Here is a 25,748-nt window from a genome sequence, read left to right on the forward strand (position 1 = left end):
GTGATAGTTAGTTATAGTAGTCGGTATAGACAGATGTACATACCAGACTCTGGTGATAGTTAGCTATAGTAGTCAGTATACACAGGTGTACATAACAGACTCTGGTGATAGTTGGCTATAGTAGTCGGTATAGACAGATGTACATATCAGACATTGGAGATAATTGGCTATAGTAGTCGGTATAGACAGAAGTATATACCAGACTCTGGTGATAAGTTAGCTATAGTAGTCGGTATAGACAGGTGTACATACCAGACTGGTGATAGTTAGCTATAGTAGTCGGTATAGACAGGTGTACATACCAGACTCTGGTGATAAGTTGGCTATAGTAGTCGGTATAGACAGATGTACATACCAGACTCTGGTGATAGTTGGCTATAGTAATTGGTATAGACAGGTGTACATACCAGACTCTGGTGATAGTTGGCTATAGTAGTCGGTATACACAGGTGTACATAACAGACTCTGGTGATAGTTGGCTATAGTAGTCGGTATAGACAGATGTACATACCAGACATTGGAGATAATTGGCTATAGTAGTCGGTATAGACAGATGTACATAACAGACATTGGAGATAATTGGCTATAGTAGTCGGTATAGACAGAAGTATATACCAGACTCTGGTGATAAGTTAGCTATAGTAGTCGATATAGACAGGTGTACATACCAGACTGGTGATAGTTAGCTATAGTAGTCGGTATAGACAGGTGTACATACCAGACTCTGGTGATAAGTTGGCTATAGTAGTCGGTATAGACAGATGTACATACCAGACTCTGGTGATAGTTAGTTATAGTAGTCGGTATAGACAGATGTACATACCAGACTCTGGTGATAGTTAGCTATAGTAGTCAGTATACACAGGTGTACATAACAGACTCTGGTGATAGTTGGCTATAGTAGTCGGTATAGACAGATGTACATATCAGACATTGGAGATAATTGGCTATAGTAGTCGGTATAGACAGAAGTATATACCAGACTCTGGTGATAAGTTAGCTATAGTAGTCGGTATAGACAGGTGTACATACCAGACTCTGGTGATAAGTTGGCTATAGTAGTCGGTATAGACAGATGTACATACCAGACTCTGGAGATAATTGGCTATAGTAGTCGGTATAGACAGATGTACATACCAGACTCTGGTGATAGTTAGTTATAGTAGTCGGTATAGACAGATGTACAGAGCTATAGTAGTCGGTATAGACAGGTGTACATACCAGACTGGTGATAGTTAGCTATAGTAGTCGGTATAGACAGGTGTACATACCAGACTCTGGTGATAAGTTGGCTATAGTAGTCGGTATAGACAGATGTACATACCAGACTCTGGTGATAGTTGGCTATAGTAATTGGTATAGACAGGTGTACATACCAGACTCTGGTGATAGTTGGCTATAGTAGTCGGTATACACAGGTGTACATAACAGACTCTGGTGATAGTTGGCTATAGTAGTCGGTATAGACAGATGTACATACCAGACATTGGAGATAATTGGCTATAGTAGTCGGTATAGACAGATGTACATACCAGACATTGGAGATAATTGGCTATAGTAGTCGGTATAGACAGAAGTATATACCAGACTCTGGTGATAAGTTAGCTATAGTAGTCGATATAGACAGGTGTACATACCAGACTGGTGATAGTTAGCTATAGTAGTCGGTATAGACAGGTGTACATACCAGACTCTGGTGATAAGTTGGCTATAGTAGTCGGTATAGACAGATGTACATACCAGACTCTGGTGATAGTTAGTTATAGTAGTCGGTATAGACAGATGTACATACCAGACTCTGGTGATAGTTAGCTATAGTAGTCAGTATACACAGGTGTACATAACAGACTCTGGTGATAGTTGGCTATAGTAGTCGGTATAGACAGATGTACATATCAGACATTGGAGATAATTGGCTATAGTAGTCGGTATAGACAGAAGTATATACCAGACTCTGGTGATAAGTTAGCTATAGTAGTCGGTATAGACAGGTGTACATACCAGACTCTGGTGATAAGTTGGCTATAGTAGTCGGTATAGACAGATGTACATACCAGACTCTGGAGATAATTGGCTATAGTAGTCGGTATAGACAGATGTACATACCAGACTCTGGTGATAGTTAGTTATAGTAGTCGGTATAGACAGATGTACATACCAGACTCTGGTGATAAGTTGCTATAGTAGTCGGTATAGACAGATGTACATACCAGACTCTGGAGATAATTGGCTATAGTAGTCGGTATAGACAGATGTACATACCAGACTCTGGAGATAATTGGCTATAGTAGTCGGTATAGACAGATGTACATACCAGACTCTGGAGATAATTGGCTATAGTAGTCGGTATAGACAGATGTACATACCAGACTCTGGTGAAAGTTAGCTATAGTAGTCGGTATAGACAGATGTACATACCAGACATTGGAGATAATTGGCTATAGTAGTTGGTATAGACAGGTATACATACCAGACTCTGGTGATAGTTGGCTATTGTCCTCATCTGCGTCGAGTCGGTGATGATCTCCTGCTGCGGAATCATGGAGTCTGAGGAGGACAGGTTACTGATGAGGATGTTCACCTCCTTTGAGTTCAGGGTCCTCATCTCCTCCTCTGAACACATGGCTTGGTTCAGGTCCTGGCCCTCCATTGGCTGTAGGACCTGCCAGCTTGGTAACGATCTACGGCAGAAATACTGGATATAACATTGGCTCATGGGATATAAAATTATTCAAATTGTTTGATAAATTTGATGTTACATTGCCACAGAAAAACAAGAGGCCCAGAGGGCCTGTATCGTTCACCTGGTTTGTAATGTCATGTTCTGAAAACAGGTTCATTGTTTCTTTTCTGAAGGAATTTGAATATTTACCTCTTATTTCCCTATTGGGCCCCGCCCTTCCTGCCCCCAGGGGTCAGAGCCAAAATTTATACAAGTTCTGTTCCCCTTCCCCAAAGGATATTTGTGGCCAAATTTGGTTACATTCCATGCAGAACTCTAGGACAAGTAGCGATTTATAGGATTTACCTCTATTTCCCCTATTGGACCCCGCCCCTCCTGCCTCCAGGTGGTCAGAGACAAAATGTATACAAGTTCTGTTCCCCTTCACCCAAGGATGTTTGTGGCCAAAGGAGTAGATATGATAGGACCAGTATTTGGCCTTAATTTTTTCATAAATACTCTCATACTTGCCATTCATCAAAACATAACTTTTTATAACCATGTACACAATGTGCTCCACCTATGACGTCATCAAATTGATGATTTTCCTCTTATCGCCCTTAGGTTTGAAAAGGCTTGAAATGGATTTGGCCGCCACCTTGGAGCAACTTTATATTTTGCATGGATATGCGTAAATATACGATACACAATGTGTGAAAATCTCTTTCTGCTCCATGAAGGCGGCTACATTCATTTTTAGAGAAAACCATTCAAAAAGTATGATTTTTCAAGGATTTTTGTGAAAAATGGCGGGAAACTGCATGTTGATGACGTCATAGTGAACATAATTGGCACATGCGGGATATTTTCGGGATTTAATGTGTTAGCAAATGTATTCAACTGTTATATGGCAAAATATGTTGTTCTTTGCTGGAGAATTAATTTCGGGCCAGGTGAGCTAAAAATTGGTTACAGAATGTTCAATCTAATTAAAACTAGACTTATAATTCTGGTCCACTACGATGCTCCAATACAAGATCTAACAACTCCCCTTTTGGGGTCACCTCAGCATGCGACATGGCTAGCTGCATTCTGCCTGGTGGTTGTTTAATTTTGTGATTTGGAGTCTTTTTCTTCTACGGAACATGTACCATATTTTGCGATGTCTAAATTCACTATTTTTGCTTGACTACGAAATATGCCAAATTTCATATAAGTTGATTATAGGTACTAGTATATGTTAGGCAGCATTTTTCAACTATATCAACTAGTATATTTTGTTCATGGAATAGATTGTTTGTGACAGGATTCAAATGAGCCACTCTGCAGTCACATATACATTGCTTTTGTCTTTTACAAACCACTTTTTCTAACCCCATATTTTTAAAACATTCTAACCCTGACATTTTCCACATATTCTTATTAATCAAAGCATTGACTAACCTATTTTGATGGCCAGTATGGGCCAAAATATCTACAAGATGTTTTGTGTATTACCTAAGAAACCTGCTGATGTCCTCATCCTTAGCCCACATGGCACTGATCATCCGCTTCTCATCCGTCTCATTCTGAACCATACCTACAATCATCACATAACACTGTATACACATACTGTAAAACACGAAATATTCATGGGTAAAAAAAAATTGTGGGAAAATATTTGTGATTCATCTTTTTAACAAGGATTCTGCTATTAACAAGTATTGCTGTTTTTATATTCATGGTTCCTTAGCAACAACATAAACAACAAAGGCTTTACACACATGAAAATTTCATGTTATACGATACAATTAACGACCTATTTTCAGGAGGATACGGTGAGTTATCAAACCGAGTAAGAAATATATCCAGAGGTCGAGGGTTATATCATTTTTGAGGGTTAATAACTCACCGTATCCACCTGAAAATAGGTTGATAACTATTTTATTATATGATATTTGCAGGATATTAACCCGATTATTCAAAGACTTCAGAATAAACAGGATGATATTCACAAATGTTCTCTTTACAAAAATACATGTTGTTTATCCATTACATGTAGTTTATATATTGTAAATATCCAAATGCTTCTTGCTATTGTTTTAGACTGGTAGAACCGGAATATTTTGTCGTTGCATCAACTGCCGGCTGTCTGGCATTCTTAAACATTTTCCATAAATTGAAGTTCGCAGTTAACCACCGTTGATTGCAGTAAACTTGCTGCCTTCTGCCATATATGTTGCGGACTATAATAATGATTATCCCGACATCATTGAATTAGGAAACTCCCGTTTCGCTATATTTTCGTATGACTCGACGTCAAAAGTGATTGTGACGTCACATCTAAAGGGAGTTTCCCTCTATCTATTTTTGACACAGGTTAGGGTCTGTATGTCTTACACTGTATGACAGGTGTCTCTATAGGGTCTGTATGTCTTACACTGTATGACAGGTGTCTCTATAGGGTCTGTATGTCTTACACTGTATGACAGGTGTCTCTATAGGGTCTGTATGTCTTACACTGTATGACAGGTGTCTCTATAGGGTCTGTATGTCTTACGCTGTATGACAGGTGTCTTTATAGGGTCTGTAAGTCTTACACTGTATGACAGGTGTCTCTATAGGGTCTGTAAGTCTTACACTGTATGACAGGTGTCTTTATAGGGTCTGTATGTCTTACACTGTATGACAGGTGTCTCTATAGGGTCTGTATGTCTTCCACTGTATGACAGTTGTCTCTATATGATCTGTATGACTTACCCTGTATGCTGTATGACAGGTGTCTCTGTAATATCTGTATGACTTACCCCTGTATGCTGTATGACAGGTGTCTCTGTAGTCCTTCAGTATATTACAGATCATGTTGAGAAATTGATCAGCGTAAGTTGGTAGATCTATCATCAATTCCTGCAGGTCCTGTATGTTCTTATCAACTATCACAGTGCTCTGAAAAAAGTATTGATCAGTGGGGTAAAGAATGTCACTAAGGGAATAGAAGACTTTAGACTTCTATTTTATTACCATTGCATATTTTTCATTTTAGAGAATTATCTGCCCTTGTGCCTAGGTATCGCTAGTGGGAGTGCAAATTACCAGTATGTATGTGTTTATAACCATATGCTATCACAAACATGATGCAGCAAGCAATACTGACAAAAAATGGGCAGATAACTCTATATCAGGTGTAACAACTGAGAGCTGATTAGCAAACTAGCTTGACTAATACAGATTAAAACACCAGCAACGACTTAGCCAAGGAACAGAATACAAAGTTCTTTTCACATGGCAGCCACTGAAGTGAAATCTGGTGTAACTAATACATTAGAATAAGAACATCAAGAATCAAAATTAATTCACAAATATATTTTATAAATTAGTTCATGCACTATACAGCCATAAGTCTAAAATGTCTATCTTTTACCTGTAAGATTGACTATGAAATGTCAAGCTTGTATTTAATGACATGAGGAATTATCATGAGTTAAAAAAGCTGAATAAGTGTTAATTTGACAAGGGAGACAACTTACTGTTAGTAGGGGCCGGGAGACACCAAGATCTCTCTGTGTCTTGTGATCAACAACATGGCGTAGAGAATCAAAACCTGTGACAGAACATCAAAGATAATAAACCAATACAATAATTGATATAATACAATTCTATACCAGGTAGCTTTCTCTGTAACTACAATTGGCTTCTTATATTTCTATATATTACCAATTATCTATGACGTCATTAACTGTAATGTTGGAGACTTCCCAGGGGATGTTCTCTGTCTTGAATTACAGTGACATTAGTAGTGTGTAACTAATAATAATATATTTTTACATCAAAACTACCTTTATTTCACTCCAATTAACATGTAAATATAAGTATCAGTTATCATATTTTTTTTATATCCATTCACTTTTTACTTATTCTAAATGAAGCACTAGTGTGCATAATTAAATATGTAGGTATTCCAATATATGTTACAAACAACAGAATTCATAAATGAATACATAAATGAATATGGGTCAAGGAATTAATATCAACAGTTGTATTCCATATAACACTGGATCCTTACAGACATATGTCTGTAGGATACAAATTATTTAATGTAGTAAATATAGGACAAACAAAAAATTCTTACAGCGTGGACAAAATATTATCTAATTTTCCGAGGCGATCTGCCCCTTTGTTACGACACAAAAAGAAACAATAAATAACATATTAAGGACAGTCACGGACGTTCACAAAAACATAAACAATGAACACATATAGAACATACAGATAAACTATAGGGACAATCGGTATGCATATTGTCTGAATGATCCCTTCAATCAGTCGCTATAATGCAGCGATCACAACTAATCATAGCGACTGACTGAAGAGATCATTCAGACAAAGGGGCAGATCGTCTCGAAAATTCAACAATATTTTGTCCACACTGTTAGAATTGCTTCTTTGCCCTATAAATAAACAAATAGTTATACAAGCAAGCTATTTCTTTTATCACCCAGAATGTAAGGTGTATGCTTGGATACATAGCATATTTATTAGATAAAGATAAATATTACTCTTCATTACGTAAGAAGACAATATAGGAAAACATAAATATTTTTTCTATTTACTCCATGTTTTAATTCCTAAGTAATAGTATCCATTATCTGAACCCATAATACATGCTATGGATAATAAACATTCACTTTTGTGAGATCTGGGTGGCAATCATTTGTGGTTGGAAGAGCTGTGGTCAACAACAGACGATATGTAGGTACACACTCAAAAACAATAGGATCCAATAACTAAGCGCCCCCTCCCTCTTCTTTAGTCTTCAATTTCACTTAAGCTTCTAATTAAATGCAGACTGAAAATATGAAAACTGTTGGTTTTCCTACAGATTTCTTTTGCAAATTAAGTTTTGGCTTACTTTGTAGTATAATTTTTATCAAAAGCTAGTCCAATTTTAATTCTATTAAGCACCCCCTGATTGGCTTCATTTTTTGAATTGCCCAGGTGCTTATTGGGTCAAATACTATTTTAGCTAAAATAACTTAAAAAAAATTAACCTGAACAATGTATTATTTTACAACAATTATGAAATTTGTACCAATTTTTATTTATTTATTTATTTATTTATTTAGAAACACTTGCAAAGTGAAAAGGAGAGAGACACACTAGAAATCGGACTTTGGAATGAACACAATAATTAAATGAATTTGTTCAAATTCATATTTTATAATTATTAAAAGTCACTACAAACTACATACATCACAATAAAGCTAAAAACAATATACCAGGCAGCACAAAATCAAGACACACCGTAGACAAAACAACAAAACAGAAATAGACACTAGATGTGTTGAAAAGTTTGAATTCAAGATATACAAGTGTAAGTGTTATTCATAGAAAAAAATACATGTAAAGTCAAACCTGTCTATAAAGACCACCCATGGGACAGAGGGAAAATGGTCCTTATAGCCAGGTGGTCTATGTACACAGGTTGAATTGTGAATTGTCATTTGGGGCCCTAGAAAAGCAAGTAGTAGTTATAGACAAGCGGTTGCTATGACAAGTTTTTCTGTACTTAAAAATCCCAAATTCCAGTTATTGAATAATTTTTGTGTGATGAAAATGTGTATGATAAAGATTCACCAAATTTTTATTTCAGAAACAGAACTGTGAATTAAACAATATACATATGTAAAGGCCAGGTATCACATTAAAACAAAGAGTGTTTTAATTATGATTTGAAAATTATGGGTTATGAAACTTGAAACCAAAGATGGGAAGAAAACAATAATCACCTCTTACTGAAAGCTAACGACAAGCGGAACACGAAAATAATGGATAAATAAGGTAAACATAAGTATTGGTGATGTACAAAGCTGACCACTGTAGTATCGTCTGGCCAAAATGACCGCCAGAAACATGCTGACCAACTTACACTGTTCTTCCTCATCCACTGTAGTAGTAGAGTGACCGCAAAACAGAGCAGTAGGACAAAATTTAACAAAGAGGAATTATACTGAATACATCTGCTTAAATGACTCATTTAATGACTTTTTCTAATCGTACTCCAATTCAGTGTAGTACCAACATTTTAACAAAGAACAGACAATGCTAGCCTGCTAGTAGTATGAAAAATTCTATTACCTAATCAGAGATAAAATCAGCTACAGTATATATGTAAATTTACAGTAATTCATCTGGATAATACATTACATGTTATACATGTATAGCTAAATAATTATAACATTAATCTAGCAGTAACTTTTGTATCTTCACTATTGTAGAATAAGGATACAAAATACATACTGGTATACATCTATGTATACCTGCAATACTGTAAAGTGCATTTATCAACCTTTTTTTTGTTTTTGTTTTTTGTTTTAGATAATTGGGGATAAAACATATAAGTGTGTCACATCTAATGACTGATGTCCTTCATAAGGTGGGTTTTCCAAATTATAATTATCAATTGATCTGTAACCAAATGATATGCTGGTGATGCTGATAAATCAATAAACATTCTTTTAACATTGAATGTGAATGAAAATTATTTATAAAATTATCAAATTCAATCTGAAAAAAAAACAACTTTGAGAATTACAGTCCTTTATCAGTTGAAGCCTACCGGGTACACAAATTCTGTGTAGGTGTAGACAGGTGGGGAATTTGATCAAAATGTAGGTCATAGTGACATATACATTGTAACTATGACCTAATTATGAAATTCTAGTAACAGGTAGCAAAAGTGATAAACCTGCACAGCCATGATGATCCATAGATGGACGGATGGACAGAGTGAAAAAATATCACCTTCCAGATATTCAGGCCTTAATAGAGAGGCCTGCAACCATAAAGGAAGCATTTAATCTTTTCAAGTAACGGAATGTGTCCAAGTTTGTATATGTGTTCTCACCAAACATTCCGAAAGCTGTTATATTAGGATGTCATGAAAAGCTAACACAAGCTAAATTTAGTACTGCAATATTCGCTGGAAAAAGCATTGTTTCTTAATCTTTGAAAATATACAAGTTATAATAATATCTCATACCTATAGTAGCGGCCTCTATGCTGTTTCTGACGGAGTAGTGGACCTGGCCCAGGAAGATATCCTGGACAAAGTCTGTCACGAAGGCCTGAAGGCTGGACGAACCATTCATACAAGCTATAGCATCCTCTATCTCTCTGATGAAGTCTTGTAAAGGCTTAAAGATGGCTGAAACAAATACACAAAAGGTGTAATGAAAGCCAAAACACAAACATATATTAGCAGCTAGGAGATAACTAAATTCCTATACAACATAGAAATTACTTATTACATGGTATCTAATAGATCAAATATCTAGATAGTCTTACAATGTTTATTAAAAAGTTAAATCACTCATCGGATTAAATATTGAATTATAAGTATGATTTTTGTAAATGAAAATTATTATGGGGCAAAAAATTTCAATAATTCTTTAATTTTACAAAACAGTATTCTCAATACGGGTAAACATATTACCCGGTATTTTTAGGCCTGTGATCTTGATGTTTACCTGTTATATTATAGACGCTTGGCTTGCACACCATCTGGTGTTTCTCAAGTCCCATCTCAGCTAACATACTGGCATTAAACATGTCACTCTACAATTATTATTTATATAACAGTTTACAATTAGACATTGATGATTATGTTTCTGTATGATCATGACACATGGTAACTACCAGTAATATACCTTAGAGGCGGTTATTTTCATGGCTCAAGATTTTTGTTATTTCAACTCAAAACGAGGAATACTAAATTTTAGTGGAATCAACCATTTCTGAAAATTAAATGCATTAAATTTTCATGAAAATAACCAGCTATACAGTTAGTGATAACCATTTATCTTTCTAAATTTACTCTTTTCAACTGGATTAAAATAAAATGTTCTGAATTTCAACATTTTTAATCAGATTATAAGTTTATAATCAATGATGTGACACTTTCATAATTTGATGTCTGTAATACTCACTGTATCAAACGCTCGACTGTCTTCGACATAACTATTGGTGCTCATAGCATGGATGGAGGCATCAAATCGGAACAAGGCGGGCTAAAAGTCATAATTCATATATTAATCAAAATGTAGCACAAAAATAACAAAAGAAATGCCAATTATATTTTTACATTAGAAACAAATTATAATTGAGGACAGTATGACAAGTTGTTGTGTAGGACATTAGTCCTGACTGGATTTAACTCAACTACTCAAACACATCCAAATTCAATCCACATGTTTTATCAACTGCCTCAATACGAGTGTTCCACAAACAGCGTCATACATATACATGGGCGATAACTCTAATTGACTTATAGCAAGCATATAGGTATCACTACACTACACAAGTATTTTTAATGTTTTATAAACGTGTAATTTCAAATTAACGCTGAAGAATATTTTTACTAATACATGTAATATTGATTCATATGTCAAATAATTTATGCTCCTTGAATAAACCTGATCACTAGAAAATAAATGCTCTAGGTAAGTGTAAATCAAGAAATATCAAACCTAAATCTGTTTTTATATCAAAGTTTCTCTCCGGGATGAAGTAAATGTACTTTCATACATTACCTTTTTGGGTTTGTTTGGTCGTTTCTTTGAGAAGTACTGACTGATATCAGTGCTTGGTTCATCAAAGCTGCTGGGGGCCCGCTGACGTGAGGCTGCAGTGTTTTGTACATCCAAGTACTCGCGGAGCAGCAATTCAATCTGAATATGAAGCCATCAAGGTCCTTTAGTTAGTTACACTGTTTGTGAGTGTTACTGATAAATAACATACCAGCTTTTACATTTAATCTAGATACAATTTTTGTTGTGTTTCATTTTGGAACTATTGGTATAATTTTTTCAAATACCCCTCAATATATAAAGGTGCAGGTGGGCAGACGGCACTTTATCACATAATCTGCCTGATACATCCAGTGATTTCGCCTGTGTAATATTTTTGCATATGACACTAGTGTAGTATGACCTGGAGCGATATTCATTGGCTGTACTGAGCAGGAAATTCATTAATTACAGAAACAATAAAGTGACATCAGGAAAAATTACATGAGGTCAAGAGTTTGAGGACAGCAGAACAAAATAATTGCCTCTGCTTCATTTTTGTTGTACATTTTGGCATTGAAGTTTAGGTGGTGGTATTTAATATATGATATAAAGTATCTTAAATTTGTCTTCATTTCATATGAGATTTTATGAAACTCATCTCAAAGTTTTAAGTTTTTGCTCTCTACAGCTCGAAAAAAAAAAATTAAGATTCATTTAATAAAATCTCTTATAAAATGAACTCTCATTTAAGCCACCCATCCACATCTCCCACTAAAAATCAAACAAGACTTACCACAGCTTGTATTTTGGACCAGACATCAGTCATGTCATACATTTGTTCTCCACGGATAAGGACGCCTGATTTCTGATAAAACATGTTTATTCAGAATTAGACAGGATTCAATTATGACTAATATAACTAAATGAAATGAAAGAACATGTAGATTGTTTTACTATGACTATTTCTGAGAAAACATTTCCTTCAAATGCTGTAAAATAACATGTTATGATAGACCAGGTATTAGGTACCAGGTATCTTAAGATATTACATGTAAAGTACTGGTAATGATTCTAAATGGTGTTTTACCAAAACATTTCACTTTGAACTTTTTCCATGTGTAATATTACTTTGTAATAACATTACGTTTAATGTTACTTTGTCATCAATTTAACAGTAAAGTAATAATTAAAACACCTTATTATCCTAAAATAAACATTTTAAAATGATTCTCAATGCATATCTTATATTGAATGCGAAAAAGCTGTGACACTTTACTATGTACTTCCATGCATTTTTTCTTGTTCCATTATTTAAGAGCAAAGCTAAATAAATTACTGTGTTGTCTTTCCAAGTATTTAGACTTAAATCATTGGTATTGATATCATGACAAAATTTGTTGACAAAATGCTATCTGTGAATGGTTTTAACAGAATGCTTCAACTGCACTTATTACCCCTCACCTTTAAATGCAATTCTCCATTTGCAAATAACAGAGTTATCGCCCTTATTTGATATCAGACAAATTTTGTTGACAAAATGCTATCTGTGTGAATGGTTTTAAAGGAATGCTTCTAATTACCCCTCACCTTTAAATGCAATTCTCCATTTGCAAATAACAAGAGTTATCACCCTTATTGTTAGGTATTGATTGTTACATCTGAAGTTTGTGAGAGTAACATACTGTTTTATCAGAAAAAACAACACAATTGCAATTATGTCCCGTTCTATACCAGCACTCAAGGGCAGATAACTTTGTGATATGCAAAAATGGAAAAGAGCAAATGCCATCATTTCAAAGCATGAAAAAACGATTCAAGTTGATGGTAGCTATTTTTCTAGTGGAACAAGATCACCGAGTATGTCAAAAATTACCAAATGTATTCTAACTAACAGGTCTACAGTATTCATCTAACACAGTAAGCTCATGCAAATGAAATAACAGGAATGTTATCTTATTTCTGAATTGAAAAAAATGTCAATTCAAACTATACCAAGCTAATATAATTAAGCCATCGTATCATTTGTATGAACAAACAATTGATCTTTAGAGACAACATGTTAAAAATATATAATATTTGTACTGCTAGGTCATTGGAAACAAAGTTGAAGCTTGAGAGACAAAAAATAAAGATCATGCCATGTATGCTGGCAGACTTACAAACATTTAATTTGTACATGTATATGCTAAACTAGATAAAACTTCAAACAAGTATGTATACTTTCTTTAATTATATAATCATTCCTTACCTCATTTCATCAAACATAAAAGTAACTATTTATTAGTATGTGCAAACAAAATGACTACTGGTCATCTCTGTTACATCTGATGAAGATAATGATGTTTGGAGCATTCCCATGACAATCAAACTGGCATCTTTTTATGTTAGTCACAATGAAAAACTGACATAACATTACCATAAACAACATAAATACTACCAACAGGCCATTGTAGTACACACAAAGAGATCAATTAGTATGGTATCTACTAGTTTAGTACATGTAATGGGTACAATAATAGATCATGTGTGGTTTGATTTTATAAGTATACTGTAACACCCTATTAATCGCCAAGGTCATTTAAGAATGTGCCAGGTTATTAAGGTGGTAAAGGAAAGCCGGATTACCCGTAGAAAAACCACAAACTGGCGGTCTGTACCTGGCAACTGCCCCACATGGGATTCAAACTCATGAATCAAAGGTGGAGGGCTTGTGGTAACAAGTCTTGACATCTTAACCGCTTGACCACAGCAAGTGGAACATTAACATTATGTCATGTCCAAATTTTTTGTTATGATCAACAATTAAATTCATAAATATAATAAAATTCTATCCTGGAAATTGGAATTGTCTCCAAGACATTGCCTTCCCTGCCTCCATAAGAAATTGAGATGAGACAGACATAAACAACACTACACCCCTCCACATTTCATGGCAGGGCATAAAGGTAGTTATAGGGACAAACAAGGTTTAAATAAACTTGGTGTTTGGGTATCAGATATATATCATTAAATGTGGCAAAAAATCTTATACCAAGTGATGAGTATGGTTCTAAACATAATTGTTAATACTTATTTGTGTTTATCATGTTAATGCTTTGAAAAGATGTACCTATGATAATTTTATATGTAATAGGAAAAAAATAAAGTAATATTTAACAGACAAAAGAACATGTATTATCAATGTATGGCTAACAGATAATGTTTATGCATAACAATTTAGTCAAAAATCATTTTTTAACAAGACGTAATGGGACAAATTCATGTTAATGTAGCACATGATACCTGATAACATTTGTGTGGGACTATTATCTCCAGTAGTGATGGAACATAACTTTTTGTAATCTTCCCGTTGTAATGAAGTTAGCTCGGGATATCATCTTCAGATGTCAATCCATCACCGATAGAAACAATAGTCACACACAAACGTTATCAGGTTTCATGTGGTACATTAATTAGTCCCATTATTACTAATAAAATTGATTTAACAAATTGAACTTGTTCCTTTCTGTTTCAAAGCAAACTGTAAACATTCACCAGTCCAGAAGAACTAAGCAGGATGAAAAACAATTAAAAATAAGTAATCTTTTATAAATGATGTTCTATTATGAACTCTGAATTCATTACTCTTTGTTGCAAAGCCAGTGTGTATAATGTCTATAAGCTGTGCATGTGTTGTGTCTGTGACTTGCAAGTGATACCTAGCGATAGACTAGTGTGGAAAGATGGAGACTCAATAGTTCTCATCATAGATCCAAAGTTTGTTATAATATTTTATATCAAATACAAAATCATAGATATTCTAGAGATCAAAAATATGATAGAAAAAGTTTTATCAATGATGTTTGAGGATTGTATAAGGGAAATAATCAAAACCTTGAGCCCAAAATCGCCAAAGCAGAACCATTCGCCCAGAGATGTCTCATCTTTATCATGATTTTTTTAAACATGAAAACCTTAATATCATAGACACTTGAAAACTTATATATGCTATTTCCATTTTAAATAAATATTTTCTTATGTATCTAGGCCATTAGTTACTGAAGATATCATGAATGTAAAAGAGATCTCTTGTAGCGTTAATGTATATTTTTTATTATTATATAAAAAATTAAATAAAAAATAATATCATTGGACTGACAAGGAAAACAACATCACAATATCTTGTTTAATCCCTTGGCAAGAAATACATGCAAGAACCAATTTGACCAATCAAAGGAATCAAAGATATAACTTAATCCATAAACATTAACAAATAATTATAAGAAAACATAAAAAAAAATAAAGCAAAAAATACATCTGCAAGAACATAAGACAAGGATGCAAAATCATTCTTGTTCAACAAAGGCATAATAAAATGTGTATGCTCAATCCACTTCAAGATTTGATTAGGCCTCCAGTTTAATCTGTGCATGTCTTTTACCTCTATGGCAATCCTCCAACTAAGCAACTATATTTATTTCACTACATTAAGCGATGTCATCATTAAAATCCTTCTTAGTCATTTACCTCATCAATATCTTTGTTATTTGAAAATATATGTGAAATGCTCAGATTATCTGTAGCTATAAAAGCTGACATCTGTATTTACTGTATTTATTCCAATAAATGCACAGGGTTTCATGATTTTTTTTCAAAGAGTACATTTAAGAGAATACAAAGTTTTAGACTTAGCAGTTGGTTGGGAAAACAGTTAAAATGTAAATAGACATGTGTTCTTCTGCTTTTGGAACTGATTCTTTTAGATTTATACTGGGATTAACTTATAATGTGAATATCTGATAACATTTCAAGGTAAATTTTGTTATTTAGAAATTGGAAAATAAGTGAGAAACAGCTAGGAAGAGGGTGTTTATTAGAGACAAAATATTAATTGGAATAAATACTGTAAAAATAAAAATAAATTATTAAGTTTACTGGTTAATCAAAAAAATACATGCATTATCCATTTACAGGCAAATTGACATATTCGCATTATTTTCAGTAGATAATGACAATGTTATTACCACTGTCATCACATTGTAGTCTATAGTGTAGAATATAATCACGTAAATAAAATGACCACTAAAACATGTACGATGACAGTAACTGCCTGATCTCCAATTGCTTAGTTGTTAGATTGTAGTAGAAGTACTGTGAATGTACAGGATGGATGCCAGATCAAAGTTTGAAAGTTAGACTGGTGCTTAGTACATGGCGGGGTACATCTGTAGGTGACAACAGGTCATTCCAACAAAATCATAATAACAATTACCTCCTCTTGTTGGTCAGCAGGGGTCGGCTTTAAAATATTTCAAATTTACTTTGAAAAGGTACATATAAAATATTTGATGGGCTATAATTGATTTTTTTTACATTCTGGAAACTTAAAATTGTTGTGGTTTTAGGCCTTGTTAGATATAACTTCCATTTTTTTAAATGGTTTTATAAAGAGCAACTCTAGATCTGTGATTGGACAGCATCCTTGTTCATTATCTAATGTATATAAGTCATATGTGTTATCCTGCAATGCATTTTCTTGTGTATCAACAAATAGCTGTCAAGTGAAAAATCGGCCATATATAGCAAAAACAATGAAAGAGATAAAAAAACTAAGAAATATCTGTAAGAAATAAATGGACAGGCATTTGTAACACTGTACTCTTCCCTCTTCTCCCCCCCTAACTTCCTTTATTTGGTTTCTGTTTGCTTCTGCTAAGTATACCTCATTCAGACTATAAAATTACACATTCACTATTTACTTACATGGGTTAGACTTGCGGGACGTTTTAATGGGATACAGAGTGCCGTTTAATTAATCATTACTTTAACTTATGCACAATTCAAATTCTAAAGCATTCATTAAGATAAAAGAAACAGCATTATCAAATGCAAAAAGCCTAAAACAAAAATAGAATTTTCAGTCACATTCCTGTGTGAACATTCCACATAAAATTCTGGCTTGTTTCAACATAATTTCAGGCTAAAAGACTTCAATGAAAATTGAAGAAAATATCTAAAAAGATGAAGAAAAGACATTTTTTTCAATGCAATACTGATATAACAACTTCTAAATCATTTCCATGGTTAAACTTTCAGTTTCATTTTTCAACATTCATTGTCAATATTTCTGTCTTCATTTCACCATTGATTTCTTTTTTATTTTCAATTTTAACTGTTTGAATACAATGCTGCTATAATCAAAATAAGTAAAAAAGATTGTTAGAAAAGAGAATAAATTCAAAGCTTTAAATATACAGAATAAGATATGACATGTACTCACTATTACTCTGTTAAGGTTCCGTAAGACCATTTTGTGCATATGTGCCACCAGACGGAATTGTTGAAACACTATAACTAACAACTCCAACAGAAACCTAGGCTGGTTATTATTGGCTAGCAGCTCCCCCTGTTGGCAAGAACTGAAAACAAAAGAAGATAACTCATTTTATTTGTCTATCAATTAACATTGTGGAAACTATGTTCATATAGATTCAATGACTAAAATTGTCAATGATTACATGTACTATAAATTTAATATTGTATAATTTCTACCCTAGACAACATAAATATTTATTTAAACAAGCAAAATTTTCAAGCCTGAAACTGACCACAAGAAATCTTGACCTGAAATTAAAAATTGTCATTTTAATCGAAAATGAACAGAATAGTAAATTTAAGGTTTAGTTTTTCAAACTGAATTTGATTATTCTGCCTGTGTAAGGTTATTTTAAGGTCAGATTTCAGGTTTAAGAAATTTTGCCTTTGTATCAAACTTTGAGTTACAAAAAACAATATATCATGGACAATTTTTTTTTTTTTTTTTTTTTTTTTTTGTACAGGATGCAACCTATACATATATACAAAAATATGACTGACTGAGTCTGAAACTAATGGAATATCAGGGACAGAACAAAAACATAACTCTGACAGCATATGAAATCGTGAAAATGTTTAAAGTGAGTAGTCAGGCAATGAAAACCAGTCTAAATGAGTTTATATTGACCTTCTCAAAGTCATTATATATCAAAACGAGGGTCAAGCTCTGCTTACGTTGTCCAGTTTTTACCATTGAAATTATGGAAAGGCTCTGTGTAACTTTAGCAAAGTTCTAAATATAAATTCTTAAAGCGAGGCTGCATGGAAATATCAACACGGACATAGCAAGCTGGGAGGATGTTTTAGGATTCCTATGATATAAATTAATTTCTTCGCATTTTTTATGGGAAATTTTATTTTTCAATTCCATAAGAAATTATACTGGATATATCAACACCAATTTTACCGACTTTAGCCTTCCTTTGCCTGACTGTTCACTTTATATACCAAAATACAAATGTATATCTATATGTTGATTGCATGATTAAAGTAATTACACAGTTTACAACACAATACATTTGACCTATGATATGCGATTGTTTGTACTTACTTTTCCACTACTTGTTGGGAAGCTCTCGCTACTATGGCAGATAACTCTGGCTGTATTCTGATCTTTAGTCCCTAAAATATCAAATGACATCGGTTAAGTCACATTCATTAAACAGATTTATTTACAACAGTATTTAGATTAACAGTCAATTAAATATGACATGCTATTGATATTCAATAAGAATTCAGACTTGATCGCATAAAAAAAGATATATAAAGTCTGAAATTTAAGCTCGACAACTGTAGCCATTGTAATCATTATTGCTTGAAGAAAAATATGTATTTTAAATGTTCCTAAAGTTTGAGAAACACACATGAAAAACAATTTGATAAAGGGGTTGCAGTGGCCGAGTGACTAAGATGTTTCGACATATAACCTCTGGGTTTCCTCCACTATCAAACCTGGCACGTCCTTACATGATCCTGGCTGTTAATAGGATGTAAAACGAAACAAACAAACTTTGATAAATTTGATATTTACCTCTGCTCCCTCGGGAACTTTTTTCAGAACAAAGAGAGATTCCACCATGAGGGCGATGAAGTGAGATGGGTTATCCTCTGGGTTAGAGTTCAAATCTTCCTTAATGTCCTCCCGTGTAAATGCCTCTACAGCAGGCAGCATATCCTGGGCAGACCCTGGTATTAAACACATCATTCAAGTTGCATATTTTAAGAATGAATTTTGAACAGAATTTTTATTTCAGCATTATTTTTTTTTATAAAAAGTATTAAATAATATTAAAAGCTATTTTACTTCTTACATTGTATAATGAATGATGTAGAAGAAAAAACAACATTTTATAATCTTTTAGACATCTAATACAACAAATTTCCTGGTTCAAATCAGACAGGAAATAACCCCTGGCCAAAAGATCATGAAATGGTCTAAAACTGTCTCAGTTTAGATTCAGCCAATCACAGATGACATTACAAAAAGTTATGTTATTTTTGATTGGCTGAGTAAAATCGAAGTCTAAGACTGTTTCATGATCCTGGGGCCTGTTATCAGAAATTATCTCCCCTTGCACTATTAGTTACATTGCCATTCAGCGGTACAATATTGGGTGGAAAGTCAGTTTGATTTATGACAATATACAGCTAAGTTTCAATAGATTTTGAACACTGTCTTACTTTTGTTGCGTTCCAGTGATGGGTAATCCCCCTGGCGAGTGAGGGAATCAGTGCGCCTATAGCTGGGTTTCTGTGTGGCAGGAACCGTCACATAGATCTGTTTGTTGAGGCCGTCAATCAACACTTCATGCAATTGCTGCAAGGTAATTCAATTAATACACCAGTCTGGTACAAATGTTTTATTAACTATATATCAGGCATTTATATGGATTCAACAAAATCCTGTTGTGAATGCAATTACTAACATAATCAAATCTATGGTTCATAAAATACTTACTCATTAAAACAATTGACTTTAGCAATAGATCAATAAATCATTGTTCCCCCCCATTTAATCAAGATAACCAACATAAAACTATCTTTATAAAGAATATATATAACAAATGAAGTTAAAGCTTTAGACTTTACCGCTTTTCGTGTTGTCAACTCTGATTTCAGATCTCTAAGGGCCATAACTCCAGACAGAGGTCCTTCCAACTTTGCCACTGTCAAAACACAAATGATGTATCACTGGTCTCTAAAGAAATTCTGATAATAGATTGAGTCATTAATATTCATAATGCTGAAAGGAATATTAGTGCTATATCTGTATAGGTATATAGTTCATACAAGTTTGTATATATATTCATGTATATGATGATGTCACCAAATGTCAGAGCCCCACTTCATGCAAATTTGCTCTATCCATGGAAATGTAAAAAATAAGTTAAGTTACCAATGTGTACCATTTTCCACTGAGTAGAAAAATCTTGCAGATATTTCTCCTTCTTTGATTTATATTGGTCGCTTTCAGACAGATAAAATTTATGCCATACCAAATACCGACAACATAAAAAACTCATCATTATCAACTTTTATGGATAAGAAAATGACTCAAATTGTCTCCCCTTGAGCCGTATATACGGTTGAACATAAGGATAACAAATTATCTCCTTTTGATCAATATTATAAATCCAAATACACATTCTGTTTGACCTACCTGCTTGGACAACTAAATCAGTAGCGTGAAGGTAGTGTTTTGTCAGGAGGAAATTGTCTAGTTTGGTAGGAACCTCTTTGATTTGTTCTCTGAAAGATACATTAAAATATATTAACCTTAAAATAAAACAATTTCAATCTGAAACATCATATCGTTTTACAGAAAATAATAGAAATTATTAAAGAGATGATAAAACAATTATTATTTAATACTTTGTAATCAACTATGATCATTTAAAGATGTGAAATTTTTTGAAATACAGCTACAGATGGCTAGTACCTAGCAATACTTGGTGTGCCATCAAAGAAACAAAATGAGGATTCTGACTTCGCTACGTTGTATGTATATATATATATATACTTACATTTGATCAAGAAGTGAGACCATCGTTTTATGTTCCACTCCCTCTATCCAAAGTCGTCGTAGTTCATCACGTTTACAATGAAGTAATGTCTTACAACTACTAAGATCATCTTTTATCTTCTTTATCTTGTCACGAGACTCTGTAGTGTTATAATAGGATAATCATGGCAAATTAAAATTACATATGTATGTACATTTGTATACATTACACATATATATGTACATGTATTATGTTAACACAAAGTACTACAATCTTTTTTTTTTTACATCAAAATATCATAATACAAACAATTTACATGTATAAGAGTAATTTAACTGCTTTATCAACCTAATAATTTTGCATGTGATTATATTTCTGGAATTTTGTGAAAGAAGAAAAATCACAAAAAATCACAACTATGAAAATGTGTCTAATGGTAGATTAAAGCCATATTACTTTAAGCAGTAAATCATGTGAAAATAAGACGGTGAACAGCATTTCAGATCATTTAAATTACTCATCAACCATATCAGGATCACATGATCAAAGTAATTCTTACCATATATTTTTTTGCTAATGGTACTGAAGGCCTGTGTTATTCTGGTTAAATCTTCATAATTTTCTGGCCAAAAAAATAAAAGGTAACAATAAAAGCAACATCACAACATGATTGTCTTATCAAACAAGCCTTTCATGACATTCACATAAAATCATTATGTTATCCATATATATATGCATGTGCATTGACACTATATATACATATTTCATTTCTGATATTTTAAGGATTACATCTTATTGTAGTATGCCATTCTTCAACATGAACATCACTGACTTAATCAACATTGAATTAAAACAAGAAAAACATTTCTGTATTATAAAACAACAAACACTGAAGTCAACACATTGAATTACTTTATTAAATTCTACAATAAAGATATATAAGCTGCTCCATCTCCGACAGAGCATAAATGATATTTATCATTTGGATAAAATTGATGTTTAATCGTGTAAAATATGTCAAAATCAACACAAAAATGCATATAAATGATTTATTTTTGCTCTTGTTGTCTTGGCAATCATGATCAGTGGCATAGTTTCATAGATTTTGGCTTTCTTTTTAAAAATACTTTCATATTGAAATAAATTATCAAAAAAACCTCAAACTTTTAAATAATGGTAATAGTGTAAAAACTAGTAACTTTTGTTACTGAAGAAAAATACTAATTCATCTGTCCCTGTTTAAATGGATTAAAATTACCATTCTTTGGCGATGTAGCATCTTAAACTAGTTACCTGTCACAAGCTCCCCTAGACACTTGTCACTTTGTCTGAAGGCTTTCTCAATCCTTGCCTTTTCCTTTTCTCTTTGCTCAAAGTCAGCACTGGTTGAAAGCGTACGAACTATCATCATTAGGAAATCAGACTGAAATCAAAGTAAAGATATAAATACATTCCTATATTGTTAAGGGAACAAAATGTATTAATGATCATCAGGGTATTATCAATTTTAAAAAAGCAGATTGGTATAATATATTACATTCTAAGAACATATATTCCCCAAGATGTGATCATCTAGTTTTTATTTAATCCTCTGACACCAGTCAACATGATTTGGGGCCGAAAATCTGCCCCATTCCCCATGGCAAAACCTCTAAATTTTTCCCAATTCAAGCCTTAAATTTCCCAAAATCAAAATTTCTTGAAGCTATCCAAAAATATAACATGAACTTATTTATATACACATAGTTGGTTAAGACTTTAAATATCTGTGAATTGGCTTCAGAAAAGTACATAAAATAAATTGGAAATAAATAAATCTTATTCCTTATGCTTTATTTCATATTACAAAATGTTTCCCAAATCCTGGTTTTGTCGCACATTTTCCCAAATTCAAAGCCATAGGCCCCATTCCCAAAGCAGTGAGAAAAAGCCCTGAGTCAGCAGACAAATCCCAAGAGTAGACACACACATAAGCTGAACTGATTAAAGACAGCTTAACCCAAGTTCATAAGGATGTAGAAATTCAATTTTTACTTACATATCAACAAACACCTTGTATGAAGTTAAATGAAGATTTATTATAATATGTAATAGTCTTAGATATTATACAAGTAAACAATAACAAAGTAGTATAGAGAAGCATTTACAGAGATAACACACCTATAACACTAGCCCCTACATGTTCCTGTGACAACCTAGGTAATGATCGACACCCCTTCCAATATCTTCCCTTTTCCCAACTAACTCTACAACAGCCCCACTCCCTAAATTACGTTTAACACCTTATGTGTCCTAACGCAAGTACATACATACTGTAGTAGCTACAATGATGTAGTTCTGAACGACGGACGGAAGATTTCTGCCAGATTGTCGTCGTCCTACACCCAGGGGGAGATAACTCCCCTACCAGGCACTGACAACAGTTGCCACAGTGCTGATAACAGCACACGTATACAATTGTACTTAAGGACACTTAGGGGGTTAAACGTAGTTTAGGGAGCGGAGCTGTTGTGGAGTTAGCTAGGAGGAGGGAGGGATTAGGAAGGGGTGTTGGTCAATAGCTAGGCTCTCGGCAGGAACTTGTGGGGGCTAGTGTTATCCTTAGGCACTCTCTGTAAATACTTCTATTCTCTATGCTTACTTTGTTATTGTTAATCTGTATATTATCTATGACGTAGTATAATAAATCTCCATTCAACTTTATACAATCTGTTTGTTGACATGTAATTAAATTGCTCTGCTACATCCTTATGAACTCACCATGTGTGCGTGTCTCTACTCTCGGGATTCGCATGCTGGCCAATGTCGGGGGATTGTAAGTCAAAACTAAACGATCACAACATTAGATTTGGGAATTCATATCTCCTCAACGCTGGTCAAGGGAGTGGGGACGCGCTATTATGCCAGGAACGGAGTGGAGGCAGGGTATGATTATTCATTTTACATACATAGGTAAGTGTGCTGTTATCACTATATATATATATATATATACTATCATACTAGTAACTAAATAGTTATAATTACCATTATGTTGTTGGTATAAATTAAATTGTGTTGTAATTTTTTGTTGACTTTAAAGTCTGTTAAACAAAAATTTTACAAAGTGTAAAAAGATGTTCCTCGATATTATTTTCCTGAAAGTGATCCGCAAATTCTAGAATAGAAAATTCTGATTATTGTCCTGCAGACCTAGGCCAATTTATGTCAGATGAACAATTATATTTTAGTATACATTCATGTGTGCATATGGGAATCATATTGGGTTATTTAGAAAGTTATAACAGAAACACTTATGTAACCTTGGTTAATACTAGTCGCAATATATTGCTCGGCTAGAGAACTTCTCTTTAGTTTGATCTCTTGAGCGTCAGACTAGTATTCCAGAGGTCTCGAGTTTGATCCCTGACAGAGGCAGGTATTTACTTTATTGTAAATCCTGCACCCTGTTACATTGGCGCTCATATAGGGACTCAGAAATTATACTTAACGATACATGTGAAGGAATCGTTGTGACCCCTGGAAACTCGAGCACGAGTACATTCCCAGAGAGGGAGTATGTAACCCTGGTTAAAACTAGCCGCAATTAATCGCTTGGCTAGAGAGAACTTCTCTTTAGCTTGATCGGTTGAGCGTCAGACTAATAATCCATAAGTTTCAAGTTTGATCCCTGGCAGAGTCGGGTATTAAATTTATTGTAAATCCTGCACCCTGTAACATTTATACACAGACTTGAGTGAAACATGAACTAGCCCTCATAAAAACAAATACCACATCTTCTATTCTGCTCAAGTCTGCATCATACGCTTCACCGTTTCTGTAACAGCAGGGGAGAAATGTAGCTGCCAGACCGTGATTTGAACCCAGGACATCTGAACACTGGCAAATGATTTACCGACTGAGCTACTTGGTAACCAATGATTATTTCTCCCTCCTTTCTACAAGTCTTTGCTTTGCATATCCACAGCTAAGCGTAATCCCACTTTTTTGCTTGAAACATGAGTTGGCAAGCTCCCCAATTTTGTAACAGGAGAGGAGGAATTGTACATACGTACATGTAGTGGCCAGAACGGGATTCGGACCGAATTTCCAAACATTATATACCTAGCCGAATGCTCTACCGACTGAGCTACCTGGTCACCGATGAACGGCCCAGTCCAATTTCACTACATTTGAAGTACATGCACAGTACAACAGTACAATGTTCATGTCTGTAGAGAAGAGTCAAGGGGGTAATTATGATGATCGTCAGTTCGCTGACTTAGTTTGTTTTGGTGTTACACGAAGGTCTGTTTCAAAAGTATCACGTCGTGCTATACATTGTTCAAGGGACCCCTAACTACATATTTGCATAAAATGAGAAATGTCAGGACCGCGATTGGAAATTTGCAGCAATCAATATCGATCGTGATGCGTGACTCAGGTTATCGTTCAATATCGCTGCTTACTAACCGTTTCTCTTCCTTTCGAGGAAGGGGAAGGATAAATTTCCCCTCCATCTGATGCCATTTTGAAACAAGTACCCTAATGTATTTTTTCTGCTCTGTTTTTCGTCAAAACCTCCCCACTTCCGTCTGACACTAATATATCTCCAAGTTTGAAGAGTTCCATAAGGCTAAAAATATGATAACTGCTGTTAAATCTTTCTTATTTAATTCCTTTCTTACTCAAGAAAATGATAATTAC

General features: G+C 33.9%; 1 protein-coding gene across 3 annotated transcripts in view; it reads right to left on the reverse strand.

The window, feature by feature from the left end:
• The window catches only part of LOC138334903 (exocyst complex component 4-like), a 32,163-nt gene extending 6,509 nt beyond the window's left edge, over nt 1–25,654 (reverse strand). Inside the window, exons 1-21 of one of the 3 annotated variants that reach the window (XM_069283735.1) lie at nt 25,515–25,654; nt 22,359–22,488; nt 21,625–21,687; nt 21,087–21,225; nt 20,723–20,811; nt 20,152–20,228; nt 19,744–19,879; nt 19,094–19,248; nt 18,614–18,684; nt 17,468–17,606; nt 16,460–16,486; nt 12,002–12,073; nt 11,230–11,367; nt 10,627–10,707; nt 10,168–10,255; nt 9,681–9,845; nt 8,568–8,585; nt 6,169–6,242; nt 5,449–5,587; nt 4,160–4,241; nt 2,471–2,681 (exon numbers count right to left, since the gene is read on the reverse strand). In XM_069283735.1, the coding sequence (XP_069139836.1) occupies nt 2,471–2,681; nt 4,160–4,241; nt 5,449–5,587; nt 6,169–6,242; nt 8,568–8,585; nt 9,681–9,845; nt 10,168–10,255; nt 10,627–10,707; nt 11,230–11,367; nt 12,002–12,073; nt 16,460–16,486; nt 17,468–17,606; nt 18,614–18,684; nt 19,094–19,248; nt 19,744–19,879; nt 20,152–20,228; nt 20,723–20,811; nt 21,087–21,225; nt 21,625–21,687; nt 22,359–22,488; nt 25,515–25,571 (2,151 nt within the window). In that variant the 5' untranslated portion in view covers nt 25,572–25,654. The remainder of the gene's footprint in view (nt 1–2,470; nt 2,682–4,159; nt 4,242–5,448; nt 5,588–6,168; nt 6,243–8,567; nt 8,586–9,680; nt 9,846–10,167; nt 10,256–10,626; nt 10,708–11,229; nt 11,368–12,001; nt 12,074–16,459; nt 16,487–17,467; nt 17,607–18,613; nt 18,685–19,093; nt 19,249–19,743; nt 19,880–20,151; nt 20,229–20,722; nt 20,812–21,086; nt 21,226–21,624; nt 21,688–22,358; nt 22,489–25,514) is intronic. The other 2 variants (XM_069283738.1, XM_069283737.1) reach the window with 2 other exon arrangements.
• Nucleotides 25,655–25,748: the final 94 nt, after the last annotated feature.

This window comes from Argopecten irradians, chromosome 11, assembly GCF_041381155.1.
Source record: "Argopecten irradians isolate NY chromosome 11, Ai_NY, whole genome shotgun sequence".
Lineage (NCBI taxonomy): Eukaryota > Metazoa > Mollusca > Bivalvia > Pectinida > Pectinidae > Argopecten > Argopecten irradians.